We start from the raw sequence: 14352 nt of genomic DNA, 5'->3' as shown, positions 1-14352 counted from the left end.
TTTTTGACATGCAATAAACACATTCTCAAAGTTACAATATCTACTGAGAGTATATGGATGCTTCCTGTCTTGTCTCTTTGTTTATCTGTTATCGCCTGTTTGGTGAAATATTGAAATAGTGAAATTATAACACTAAATAGAATAATATTAATCGTTGTTACTGACGTTTAAAACCAACAGATCAAAATCATTGTTGAATTGCCTCAAGTCTAGACGAAAGAAACTAGACCGGTGCTTCGGTTTAAAAAGTAACCATTGCAACTGGTGACTTTCGTCCGCAAGTGTCTGTGTTTGCTGCAGTGACAGCAACTATTTGATATTTTAAAGGGTCTTTTTGTCTGCTTCTTCGTTATCATGTCAAAACATCCTTATCGGATGTGTTTATTTAAAAAAGTAATCAAAGAGGCATTCACGAGGACACTAGAATTTCCAACATGTGCTGCGACAGCCGCAAACGCATTTGGCTGAAAGTCACAAGATAACATGGTGGCTGTTTTCACCGAAACATTGACTCGAGCGAAAAGATTTCGACACGAAATTTGTCGCATTACGGCATACGTCATATCCGGGTTGTCAGCTGTCAGACTGCCGCTGAACTTCGCAGTTTGACTTGCTATGTCTGCTGCCGTGAAAGAACCAAAACTCACAGGGTGGCTCGTGTAACTTCAGTGACAACACGGACGTTTAGTACCCCTGAGAATCAAAGATGTTTTCTTTCACCGTCCAACCACAGGTAAGAATGAAGAAGCGGTAGGCTAAGCTAACGTTAGCATTGTTGATGTTTTGGTCACTCCGTTCATTTGAACCTGCTAGGTAGCTAAGTTAACCTTAGCTTGTTCTTTAATGAGACAGTTTTAAATTGTTTTTATTTATTTAACCCATTACACTTCTGTGTACATTATTGGGCTTATTGGTTATTGTCTTTTTATGTAACCATTATCAAAGCGAAATAAAGACTGCGTCGCAGCCAGTGTGATAAGTAACGGCTAGCTAGCTAGCATCGCTGCTCTGCCCTGCTGAGGGTTCAGTGTGTCCTTACCTGTCTGAAACAATAGTAAATGACTGATTACTGATGTATATTTCTAGAAACAGAACTTTAACTCAAAGATAAATCTCTGGTTCCTCTAAGTGACTACTTTTTTAATGTGAGCCACGTAAGATTTGTCACGGTACTAGAACTTTAAACCAATACGGTATTGAGCCATATTGATACCTGAACCGGTGTCATAGCAACAATATGGAAGTTTTAGACACTCCACTTCTAGTTGTTTCTTGTTTCACTGCCAAAAATTGCAGGTACTAGTTGTCTAAATTGCTTAGGAACACAATGTTTTTATGCTGTGTATGCATTATTCAGGAGTGTTCTACCAGTTTTGTGTCTTTTTGAGACTTACTAAGAACTGGTGAAATGTCAGTATAAATCAACCTGCAAATATGAAGCATTTCTCGTTATGGTGGTACAAATACATCCGTTTTACGTCAGTATTGGCCTATATCTGCAGGCAAATACTGTGGCATGAATAGATGTAGTTCAGACCCAAAACTTTAGTCCACAACACACGATTCAAGGATGAAGGATGAAGAAATGAACAATTTTCAGTCCTTAAAATCACACTCTAAAGAGTAAGGAATGATCAAAAATGAAAAAAGACAAAGACTTTAGCTGTTGTAGGTCCGTTGGGCCAACCTTCACTAACTTATTTGTTTGTACGGCCAGTATTTACAGCTGATTTTTATTAAAATATCAGTTGTAAATATTAGCAGAAATGTTACTTGCTGATACCAATAATTCACTTTTTAAGCTAATATCTGCCAATACATATATACAGGTAATATCATGCATCCTTAGTTTTTATGCTGTTATCTGAGATATCTAGCTGCTTAATCAAAGGAAAGGATACTTTTTTTTACAGTGCAGAAGAAACAACCTGTTGAACAAACTCTAATCTGTTTTCATTGTCAAATGAGAGAGAAATTGTTGGCACACTAGGGGTCTTACACCAACAGAAGTGACTGAAATAAACACTTGTATTGGCATCAGCAAAACGTTGTCAAACATTGGTATTGGTTCTTATCTTCACAATCACTGTTTCTGTAGCTCTGTAGCTTCTGTAAGATCTGAATGTTCTTTGAAACTCTGATTCTTTTCAGTACTATTGAGTATTAAGATATCAGAGATTTTATTGTTTTAGAATATGAAAGTATTTAACATTTTTAAAAGTTTCAAAGTACCTCATCTGTAGCTAAGAGTCTCCATGAGTGAGCTAATAAATGTTTGCCACTCGCTGATTAATGCCATGTGATCACAGGTGACTGTGCCTCTCAGCCATCTCATCAATGTCCTCCACTCGATGAAGAGCTCAGTGGGCAGCAGCAGCAGTGTCAGCTGCAAATCAAGAAAGCACAAGGAGCATGTCTCAGCCTCAGACCTTCGCTGCACAGAGGTACAGTATGTCCTCTTTAGGCATGATCTGCTGTATCAAGTTAGAGAAAGTATGAGACACTGCACTCGTTGTTTCCACTCTCCTATTTTATGCTACACTTGTTTAGTGAAATCAAGTTCTTTTTCCGTAAAGTCATGCACATAATAGTGTAATGTATGTGTGTTTAGCCCATGTGGAACCTGCGTGAGCTCGGCTTATCAGACCTGGGAGCTCAGCAGCTGGATGAGCTGGTGAACAGTGTGTTCCCAGACTTGAGTCCACAGGAGGCGCCACTTGCACTGGGTGGACAGACAGCCTGGAGGACCTCACATTTATCTACTCACTCCTTTTTCTACAATAAGCATGGTGAGAATGGTTATTTTTGTTTCCTTGCTGTAAGACATATATGCACACCTAGAATATGTGTTAGTAGAAGGTTTTTGTTCTAACCATCATATATATTGCATAGTCATTTTAAACATGGTCTGAGTTTGGCTGCACACAGTTGTGCTTACCTTTTAGAGGAGCTTAGCTACTAGTTGAAAGTTAACTTTTAAGTTTCAGAGTAATAAGACTAATACTACTAATCTGTTCTCTATTGCAGGCTTCTCATGTGGTGGGATGCCAGCGTCAGCCCAGGTTTTTATCCGGCAGCACCCTTCACCTCTTCAATGTGTGAGCACAGAGCTACAATACTGGCCAGGCATGTATGAATCAGAGGCATATAACAGTCAACCAATCGAACGCTTTCTCTTTCTTTTAGTTGCTATTTAGAATTCACATAAGTTTATATGTATCGACATCGTTTTATTAAAAAAATAACTTGAATTATTCATTTACTACACTACACAATCTCATAGTGCCACTATGTCTCTGATTGGTTGACCTCCTTGACTGCAAATTTTCGCTATCAGCCGTCTTCTGAATTCAGTGGTTTTGAAAAAAGTGCGTTGTCACAGTTGAGCTCTATGGTCATAAAAGCTGGAACCAAATGCCATCAGATCAGCCACCAGAAAAAAACTGTTGCAGCCATGCTTCAGCTGTTTTATGCTCAAATGTTGACTGAGCTTACCAAATAAACACATCAGTAGGTTTTCAGCTGAAGAAGTGGGTTTGAGGTTTTGTTACTCTTTAAGAAATTTTCTTGATATGATTGGTTTCCTATTCTAACATGGCTATAGTGAATGCACCTGTAACAGCCTATGTGTTCACACACTGCAGTATTTTATGTAAACTAATCCAGCAAAGTTTCATGGTTTTGTACAGCTGTTTATTTTTTTTTTATTTGCTGCATATGTATTTGTAGTTTTGGTCCAGAGCAGAGGCTTCAAAACTTTAAGGAGCAAAACCAGAAGACTGCAGTCAGGCCTTGATCGTCCACTGGAGTTCACACCATCCTTTATGAAGGTAAGTTTACATGCTTTGCATGCTTTAGTAAAAATCCCTACGCAAGCTATGGGTACAAAGAATGACTTAGTTCTTTAAGCATGTTCTTAACATGCTTTATATAATACCCCTAAAACACAGGCTTAAAGTTGTAACATTTAAGTGAAGCCTTGCCTGCAACATCTTTACCTGACCTCTGGCCTGCTGAAATTTTGAACTGATGTGAAATAAATACACAAAACAAGAGCAAAAGCAGACATTTGGTGCTGTGCAGTGGGTCCACAACCTTTTTTTAAAATGTTGTACCTCATTTGAAATATTTGTGCATCATTGTACCCCTTGACCACTGCAAATATTCTTGGTTGAAAAAGGGTTTAATAAAAGGTCAATTTCTGATCTGCATGATTGTTATGAGATGTACTAAACAGCCTCTCAGCTGAAAAACAGAGATGCCCTGATTTTTTTTTGCAAACCATCATTGTAGGCTTTTTTTCACTAAAAATATGTGATAGGTAGATTGAAAATAATCCTAGTTGCTGATCACCAAAACAGATCACCTGCCAGATAAATAGGCTTATAGATGATTGATAATGGCAGCAAAGAAAACAACTTGATCATGAAATTCCTACTGAAAAACTTAAATAGTGTTTTCATGCACATGCTTAATAATCTCTACGAAACAATCTCAACAAACAGTATTTGTTTATGTTTTTTTTTACCCCATCCCTCATCCCGTATTGCTGCTTTAATTGAACCAAAACCCCTGTTTTTTTTTTTGTTTTGTTTCTTTTTTTACATTTTTGTCTGTGATTCTGTGTCCAGTGAGATTAAACTAAGCAGTTCTCTGGCTGTGTGAATTCTTCTGACCAATCTTAAAATTGCACTGCAGGGTTTTCTGTCACGTGATAAGGGCTTAGAGGTTGAAAGTCTGGACAGCCTTTTGAAGACTAAGAACATACCTGATGGACAGCAGGATGCATTCAAAAGGGGCTTCGCTGAGGGCTTCTTGAAAGCTCAAGCCCTGACACAGCGCACTCAAGGTATGGTTAAATGCCAAAACACTGCACTAGAGCTGTATTAAGCATCACACCATGTTGATGTTAAGTTTTTTCTGCTCCACCTGATCAGATTCTCTTCGGAGGACTCGTCTTATCCTGCTCGTGCTGCTTCTCGTGGGGCTGTATGGGATCTCAAAGACCCCATTCATATCGGGTAAAGGCTCCTTTTCTACTTAAGAGCTGTTTCCTTATTTCATGTAATTATTTCATGTACATGAAATATATTTGCAGGATGTTAACATTTTAATACAATAACATATTCTTATAAAAAAGCTAACATCCATCTGCTGAAATAATGAATGCATTAAATAACATAAAAAAAGAACTACGCTTGGTATAACAGCTGTTTTCTGCAGATAACAAGTTGTTCTAACCTGCAGGATGAAAATATTAACTCATTAACTTATTTGTGGTTCAGATAACGCTCAATAACAGGCAGCATGTGTGTGTGAGTTCATAATCCGTGCCATGCGGTGTGATTTCGAGCTTTAATCTAACCATTTTGGACAGTGCGGTTCCGAACCACAACAGGCCTGGACTCGGCGGTGGATCCAGTCCAGATGAAAAATGTGACGTTTGAGCACGTCAAAGGGGTAGAAGAAGCAAAGAATGAGCTGCAGGAAGTGGTGGAGTTCCTTAAAAACCCACAGAAGTTCACGGCACTGGGAGGAAAGCTGCCAAAAGGTTGGAGTCCTCTCTCACACGACATGTTAAACTGGATTTTTGTGTAACAACGGGATGACTTCTGAGATGATTCCCATTTTCCTCCTCCCTCAGGTGTTCTGCTGGTTGGTCCTCCTGGGACTGGAAAGACTCTTTTGGCCAGAGCAGTGGCAGGAGAGGCCGACGTGCCCTTCTACTATGCCTCTGGGTCTGAGTTTGACGAGATGTTTGTGGGAGTTGGAGCCAGCCGCATCAGAAACCTTTTCAGTATGATTATTGTTATTATTTTAAAAAATGATGCATGAAGTACTGCATAGGTGTGGAAAAATGCCAAAAAGCATCTCTCTTGTGCTTTTTTAGTAAGGGAATCCAACTTAAAGCTATTAAAGAGGTCTAAGGCAGTTAGAGGGGTTGTTATACAGGCTTTGTTTCCTCAGGGCTACACTTATGAAAATATGCCAAAATGTTTCAAGCCACTAAAGTGTTTAAAGGTCAATTTTCCTATAAAGAGGGCCTTAAGATTTTGCTGAATATAGTGTTACGTTTGTAAATATTCAGTATCATATCCTCTGCTTTCTCTATAGGGGAGGCTAAAGCCAACGCTCCCTGTGTGATCTTCATTGATGAGCTGGACAGTGTGGGTGGGAAAAGGATTGAGTCTCCTATGCACCCTTACTCCAGACAGACTATCAACCAGTTGCTTGCTGAGATGGATGGGTAAAAACTTCTGAAATTATTCTTTATGGTTTTACATGTAGAATTGCAATGATAAAGCAGATGTTCAAATTAAGATTCCTTCTTTTGACCTCCTGGAAATTTGTTTGGTTTTGAATGCTTGTGTACAGAAAGGGTTGGTGGTATAGATTAAAAGAATGACTTCTATTACATTTATCAGCAGTTGTATAAGCCTTGCAGTATAAAGACCAATGCATAATATGGGTTATAATTTAGGATACATGCAGTAATGATTTAGTTTAACATATTTTTTATGGACTAAAGTATTCAATTTCTGTGGAAATTTGTACCCATTCATTCTGTAGATCATTCATGAGGTCAGGAACTGATGTTGAATAAGAAGGCCTTGCACGCAATCTCCACTTCAGCCCAAAAGTGCTCAGTGGTGTTGAGGTCAGGGCTCTATGCAGGCCAGTCAAGTTCTTCCACACCGAATTCATCAAATCATGCCTTCATAGTCCTGGGGCACAGTCATGTTGGAATAAAAAAGGGCCTTCCCCAAACTGTTGCCACAAAGTTGGAGGCATAGCATGGTCCAAAATGTCTTGGTATACTGAAAACAGCCCCATACCACTATCCCTCCTCCACCAAACTTCACAGCTGGCACAATGCAGCCAGGCAGGTAACGTTCTCCTGGCAACCACCAAACCCAGACTCGCCCATCTGACTGACAAACTAAAATGGGATTTGTCACTCCACATGTTTCCACTGCTCCACAGTCCAGTGTCAGTGTGCTTTACACCACTCCATCTGACGCTTGGCATTGGACTTGGTGATGTGAAGCTCCCACTGTACACTGTTCCTTACATTAATGTCAGTGGAAGTTCAGAAGTCTTCATTTGGAATCAGCAGAGTGTTAGTGACTTTTATGCACCATGCATCTTAGCAGTTGTTGACCCCCCTCTGGCATTTTACAGTCGTCCGCTTCATGGCTGTGTTGCTGTTGTTCCTAAACACTTCCACATTCTAATAAAATCATTTGCATTTGACTGTGAAGTATCCAACAGGGATGAAATTTCACAAACTGTCTTATTTTAAAGGTGGCATGCATCACAGTACCACACTTGACGTCACTGAGCTCTTCACCATGGCCCATTTTCTATTTTAAATGTTTGTAAATGGAGACTGCATGGCTAGGGCTGGTACTAGTGGACATAACAGAGATTGTATCATTTTAACATGCAAATCAGTGTGATGTATAAAGTTATGGAAATTTTGACCGTCTTTATACACAGTGTGACACAGTAAATTGGAACACTTTCACAAACAGAGAATCACTGGATGAGCTTATTTTTCCTGAAATCTTTTATGCATTGATCACTGCAACTGCAGCTAAAAAGGCATGTTGAAGGCAAGTGAATACACTACATATAATTGTTGCTCAAGACCTTGACACCTTAATTAATGAACTTTATTGTGGCTCAAAATATGAATCTTGAAAGACAAGATTTACTGCATTGCAAATGCCTGTGATAATTATAGCATGTACCTTGTAATACTTTTTGCAGGTTTAAAACAAACGAAGGAGTGATCATCATTGGAGCAACAAACTTCCCTGAGGCTTTGGATAAGTATGTTTACCTCTGCACCTCTTGTAGCCTGTTATAGCCTTTTCAAATGTCAGAGCTGACTGTGCACGTTTACAAATGTCAAGGTTTATACCCCTCACAGTCACAGCTGTGAGTTGTTTACAGACAATGAGTGTTTTATTAAATCACTGTTCCTCTTTTGTAGCGCCCTGATCCGCCCAGGACGCTTCGACATGCAGGTGACTGTCCCCAAACCAGACGTGAAGGGACGCACAGAGATCCTCAACTGGTATCTGAAGAAGATCAAAGTGGATCCATGTATGTTTATTATTAGTATGTAATGTGATATTTTAAACCCACACTTGTGTAATGGCGCCTGAAAGCACATCTGTGTTTCTAAAACTACACTGTAGAGTGACTCTTAACTAAACAGGTGCATCTCAAAATGTTAATTTTTCCCATAATTTAATTGATGAAGTGAAAGTTCCATATATTATAGTTTCATGCACACTAATTAAAGTATTTGAAGAGTTCTTGTACTATTTTGTTGATTACATCTTACAGTTCACAAAAATCTACTACCTCAAAAATTAGAACACCAGTAAAATTAAGGATTTACAATACAGAAATGTTGATCTTATGAAGAACTGTGTACATTTATGATCACAGTACTTTGTTAGGGCTCCTTCTGCACAAAGTCCTCCATCAATGCAGCAAGGCATGAAGCCAATCAGCCTGTGGCACTGCTAGGGTGTTATGAAGCACAGGGTGCTGTGATAGCAGCCTTCAGTTTGTCTGTATTGTGTCTGTTCTCTTTCATCTTCCTCTTGACAATACCACATGGATTCTCTATGGGGTACAGGCCATTCTAGCACAGTAATACACAATAAATCCACAATATGGTAAAAATTTGAGTTACTTTTTTCCTGTGAGCTGAGGGCTGTAATCATCAAGATTCTAAAAAATAAATCTACTTTGGCAGTGACCCGATCTGTAGCCAAAAGTGCCTGTTATTGAGATCTGTATTGATTTTGCATGTCATGTCTGCAGCTATTGAGGCCAATATTATTGCCCGGGGCACGGTGGGCTTCTCAGGCGCTGACCTGGAAAATCTGGTGAACCAGGCCGCTCTAAAGGCAGCAGTCGATGGCAAAGACATGGTCACTATGAAGGAGCTGGAGTTCGCTAAAGACAAAATCCTCATGGGTGAGTGGCATGGATGAGTTAGCATTAGGTTAATAGAGATACTTTCTTTCTTTTCTTCTTTCTTTTTTATTGTTGTAGTTGTTCTAATATGGTTAAACTTTTCAAGAGAACCTGTTACTTATTCAAAACATGCTATTTGAACAAGGCTCTGCTTCTTTACTCACAAATCAATCTTTCCATATCATAACTGTCATATAAACCGCTGCAATACCCACTGCTCCTGTTCTGATTGTGTTCTGCCTTTTTCTTATTTTCATTGTGAACCAAAAGTTACTGAACATCTTCAAGTTATCAAGTCCTATTCCTTTATGTTTACCAAAGAAAGTCTAAGACTAGCTTTAATCCCTTTCTCTCTGGATTATTCTCTAGGCTGATAAATACAGAACACAATTCACAATTTTGGTCAGTGGTTTAAATGTTGAACTAGGTACAGGGTATCAGAGGTTCAAATCCCAGTCAGGGCATGATCAGTATCCAGTGCGGGCCTTTGGGCAAAGTCTTATTGCCACAAACACCTCTCTGAATGACACTGTTATGTCATGTCTGATAATGTCTAATGATAGATTATGTGCAAAAACTATCAATTTAATAACAACTTAATGAATAAGGAGAATGGTGAAGATTCCATGACTTAAATCAAACATATTTGACAATTATTATTGTTGTTGTTATAATATTTGACATTGAAAATTGTAATGAAAAGCTGCACATCATTAAACCTGTCCTGATAAGGTATGCTTTGCTTTTGCATGGTTACATGCTGCCTGTTATGGCTAGACTAACTCGCTGCTGCCATATTTAGCATGCAGCAACAGTCTTTTTATGACTTTTGTCTGCATCCTAATCCTCCTTTGTCTCAGTGAAATCATTTTATCCATTCTTGTTCCTCTTCTGTTGCAGGTCCTGAGAGAAGGAGTGCAGAAATCGACAAAAAGAACAAGCTGATCACAGCATACCATGAATCAGGCCATGCCATTGTAGCTTACTACACCAAAGATGCCATGCCCATTAACAAGGCCACCATTATGCCCAGAGGCCCAAGTCTGGGACATGTAAGGAAACCTCAGCTAGAGGGTTTAAACTCTGAGAATTTAATCTATGGCATTGGATTATAAAAAAACTATACATTGATGAAAGTCTTTTTCTGTTTTCGTCAGGTGTCGATGCTCCCTGAGAATGATCGCTGGAGTGAGACGCGCTCTCAGCTTCTAGCCCAGATGGACGTCAGTATGGGCGGCCGTGTAGCTGAGGAGATTATCTTTGGCCATGAGTACATCACAACAGGTAAGAAGGAGTCCCTAAAGTGTGCTAAACGATAGGGCCCACTAGGAAAAAAAGCCATTTTGATTGTATCTCTTTAGAATATGCTTGAATGTAAAAGGGCAATGTTTTCAGTGCATATTTTCTTCCTCTCCAGGTGCATCAAGTGATTTTGACAGTGCCACAAAGATCGCTAAGATGATGGTGACCAGATTTGGAATGTGTGAAAAGGTAAACTTCCTGAAAAGATAAGGTTCTTTATCATGTTCTAGTATAATTTTCTTGGCATTGATGCATTTCTTTCTCCCTTTTGCCTCCTTAGTTGGGTGTCATGACCTACACTGACTTGGCAGCGCAGAGCCCAGAGACACAGGCAGCAGTGGAACACGAAGTCAGGGTCTTATTGAAGGTTTGTGGAATCATATTTGAGCACATCTGAACCATTTTATATATGTCCATTTTGTTTGAAAAAAATGTATCAGTGCAGCTTTTGTCTTTGTCTGTTTGCCCTTCAATTACTTGTTTTTCCCTGTAAATACAACCTTATTTCCCAAAAGGCTTGGGTGTTGTCCAAAACAAAATCTTATGATTTTCAAAACATTAAAACCTGATATTTAATTATAATAGCATAAAGAAAAATATCAAACACAGAAACTGAGCAATTTCTTAGTTCCGGAAAGATATTTGTCCATTTTAATTTTATGCAAACATCTTTCAAAAAAGTCAGGAACGTGGCAAAAGGGGACTAGAACAGTTTTGAAATGCTTAGAGTAAACACAGACAAGCATCTCAAAAGTAACATCAGGTTAGTGACATAATTTGGGTCTAGTGAAAGCCTCCCAGAGAGGCAGAGTCTGTCTTAATTTGTGTCATTTGTTCTTTAATATTAAATTGAGAATCCAAGATGGGATTGTTGCCATATGAAGCTGGCATTGAATATAAAATGGGTGCACAAATGTCCAAAAATTGTAAATAAATCTTTAGTTTCAAAATCTGCCTTCTTCTTCCTATTTTCAATTAAATATCCATGTTTTAAAAATCCTCACATTCTAATTTTTTCTTCACATTTTACATAATGACTCAACTTCAAAGGGAACAGACTTTTCCTTTTGTTTATCCATAAATCTAATAATGCATTGCATCATAAAAAATTTATTCAAAAATATAAAAAATTAGGCTTAATGATTTTGAAAATAAATGCAATATTGCATTCGTCGTTTGATATACAATTATTTGTATTATCCTCGTCTTTTTGAATTTTCAGCAAACACAAGTAATAAATTATTCTATATTTTAACTAACCACAGTATTGGATGGATTACAAATAAACTGTTTCTTCCTGTAGGCAAGCCTATACAGCGCCTTCAAAAACGTGTTCAGACTCTTTTCACTTTTTTTGAATTTTGTCACATTGCAGCCTGGTGCTACAGTCAAAAAAAAAAAACTTTTATCCTCATTGATCAACACTCAGAACCCCATCATGACAAATTAAAAAAAAAAGGTTTTTTTTTTGCACATGCATAAAAATAAAAACTGAAATATTACATTGACAGAAGTATTCAGACCCTTTGCAAAAACTCCTGAAATTTAGCTCAGGTTCCTCCCATTTCTCTTGATCATTGATGAGATGTTTCTACTCCTTGATTAGAGTCTACCTGTGGTAAATTAAATTGATTGGACAGGATTTGGAAAGGCACACACTTCTCAATAGAATGCCTCTGAATACTTATGTCAGTGTGATTAATTAGCAAAAAAAACCCAACAAAAACAACAAAAAGAAAAAAAAATTGTTTTCACTTTGCCATGATGAAGTACTGAGCATAGGTGAATGAGAATAAAAAACGAGTATTTATTACTGTGGCACCAGGATACAATATGACAAAACTGTAAAACGTGAAGGGGGTCTGAATACTTCTCGAAAGTAATGTTTGTTATAATTACGTAAGATGATTCATAAACCCATATGAATTACATGCTTGTATTTGTTTACTTCAACCACAATAGTAAATGCATTGATTTGTTTAACTTTCACCCTTGAATGTGATCATCATGACAACATAAAAAGCTCTGCCAGACAAAATGAGGCATAAACATCAATATGAAAGTCAATAACAAGAAGGGCTGAATGATTTGGAAAAAATATGTAATTGCAATCATTTTACCTCATATTGCAAACAGAGTATGAGTAATTGTTTTATTGAAGGAAATCATTGTTTTTACGTTTCTCTTATTATAATTAAGGTAAAATAAATATTGAACCCTCTGCAGTTTAAAAACTGCAGAAGGCCATATTGTGAATTAATCTAAATTAAATTCTGACTAATTACTCAGCCTCAATATAAACCTAACCTTTGCTCCTCTTATTTTCTCCAGGATTCTTATGAGCGTGCCAAAGCCCTGCTGAAGTCTCACACCAAAGAGCACAAGAACCTGGCTGAAGCTCTGCTCATGTACGAGACTCTGGATGCCAAAGAGATCCAGCTGGTCCTGGAGGGAAAGACACTCGACAGCAGATGAAAGTAGCAAGGACAACGGATTTTAAGAGCTCAGGGGTCGAGGAAGGAGGGATGGACTCAGGTCATGAGCATCAAATCAGAGAAGGGGTGTATGGGACTGTTTATATCTTCATGCTGTCAACTTTATTTATCTCACCCATATTTCTGAATAAGTAGTGCTGTGAAATGAAAGCCAAACATCAATTTTCAGACATTTCCTGTGTTCAGAGGTAAGCAGGTGTACTTGACAGAGATTAATTCTCATGGGCTGGTTAAATTGCTAATTTTTCACAGGTTACTAGTTGGTTAGAGAGTGAATGTAATGCCCTTAAATGATTAAAGTAACTGGCTCCATCTTTATGTTTAAAAAACAGTTGAAATGAGCTCAAATTATTTTAGAGATCCTCTCTTTTAAACCTGGTTTCAATGCCACTTAAATCCAAAGAGCTTCCAAGTTGTAAGGAAAAATAGACTTTAACTTGATTTCAACTGTTTTCCTGATTTTTTTTTTTGTCTGCAATGATTTGAATATCACACACATACACCCTCCTTTCCGGTTTATCCCACTGCATCAATCCTTGCTGCTCATTTTAAAGGTGGCCTTTTGGGGAATGTACTCTTAAGTGTAATTTTCTTTCTGAAGTAGGAAGTGTATAAAGTTAAACTATAATGTCTAAGCACTTTAGGTAAGTGTACAAATTGACAATGCACTTGTGAACTCTTCATGTATTTTACTGTGTGTACAGATGGATCAAAAGCTGCTGCAGCATGTCACAAAATCACGCTGGGTTTGTGTAATGATCGAGCACTTGAACCATTAGACTTTTAAAGATGTAATGTTGGCATTTACTTAAAATCTGAATACAGCTGAGGAAATACAGTTTTTTCTCTTGCAAATGAGCGGGTTAAAGACTGTCGATCTTCAGATTATTCAGATGGAAAACATGACCAGTTCTGGCGGTAATTTTCCATTTACTTGGTCCTCATTTCTAAGCAGAGATTTGTCGCATTGGGTGGTCTGCACGTCTCTGTTTCAGCTCATTTGAACATGCAGGGGAAGAAAGTTCAAGTCCTTCAGACCCTGCTCGGTGCTGAAAGGAATTCAAGCTGCAACATGTCTAATTTGGAAAGTGACCTCCAGTATTTTACATATGATTCCCTTATGTCCCAATGCTAAATAAAGCGTCCAATTTGAACAAAAAGTTGCAGTTAAACAGTATTTTTGAAACCTTCAATGCTAGTGGGAATCTTCTGTCAAGATTTCAACTAGCAAACATTGAACTCCACAGTGGTAACGTAGTCTTTTGCTTCAAAGACAAATCTCCTGTTATTGGCCTTCCAACTATTTTAAGTTGTACATATGATGGGATGTAGTTAGCAGGATTATTGTATATAGATGTATAGTAAATGCTTTTATGCTGTGAACACATGAAATAGCTGTCTACCAGCGACTGACAAAGTCTTGCAACAATGTGATGGCAATGGTTGATGAATGTTGGTGCAGATGAAATAAATAAAGTATCCCAAAGAAAAACATGTAGATTTTATTTTTGTTTGTGGGGTCAAACATTCATGATATGTTAATTTAATTCAAACA

The 14352-nt window shown here is 38.0% G+C and overlaps 1 protein-coding gene across 2 annotated transcripts; it reads left to right on the top strand.

The window, feature by feature from the left end:
* Window positions 1-564: 564 nt before the first annotated feature.
* Window positions 565-14279, top strand: yme1l1b (YME1-like 1b). Of its 2 annotated transcripts, none has more exons than XM_041803800.1 (18): window positions 565-733; window positions 2310-2444; window positions 2612-2789; window positions 3028-3126; window positions 3730-3830; window positions 4699-4849; window positions 4938-5021; window positions 5399-5551; window positions 5645-5797; window positions 6115-6247; window positions 7774-7836; window positions 8000-8112; window positions 8845-9000; window positions 9901-10052; window positions 10158-10284; window positions 10418-10491; window positions 10583-10669; window positions 12634-14279. In XM_041803800.1, the coding sequence occupies exons 1-18, from the start codon at window positions 707-709 to the stop codon at window positions 12775-12777; spliced, it is 2130 nt and encodes a 709-aa protein (XP_041659734.1). In that variant the 5' UTR covers window positions 565-706; the 3' UTR covers window positions 12778-14279. The 2 variants fall into 2 exon arrangements, with proteins under 2 accessions (XP_041659734.1, XP_041659733.1); XM_041803799.1 differs by having other exon boundaries at window positions 5378-5551.
* Window positions 14280-14352: the final 73 nt, after the last annotated feature.

The sequence above is a fragment of the Cheilinus undulatus genome, linkage group 13, assembly GCF_018320785.1.
Source record: "Cheilinus undulatus linkage group 13, ASM1832078v1, whole genome shotgun sequence".
Taxonomy (NCBI): domain Eukaryota; kingdom Metazoa; phylum Chordata; class Actinopteri; order Labriformes; family Labridae; genus Cheilinus; species Cheilinus undulatus.
Note: the sequence above shows the minus strand (reverse complement) of the source record. Positions and strands in the feature narration are given on the sequence as shown.

What these genes read in the sequence shown, in the direction of transcription:
- yme1l1b (XM_041803799.1), top strand. Translation starts at nt 707, where the DNA reads ATGTTTTCTTTCACCGTCCAACCACAG. An exon ending in CTTTTTCTACAATAAGCATG is followed by an intron (nt 2,790 to 3,027) that starts GTGAGAATGGTT and finishes TCTCTATTGCAG; the next exon opens with GCTTCTCATGTGGTGGGATG. An exon ending in CCGCATCAGAAACCTTTTCA is followed by an intron (nt 5,798 to 6,114) that starts GTATGATTATTG and finishes CTTTCTCTATAG; the next exon opens with GGGAGGCTAAAGCCAACGCT.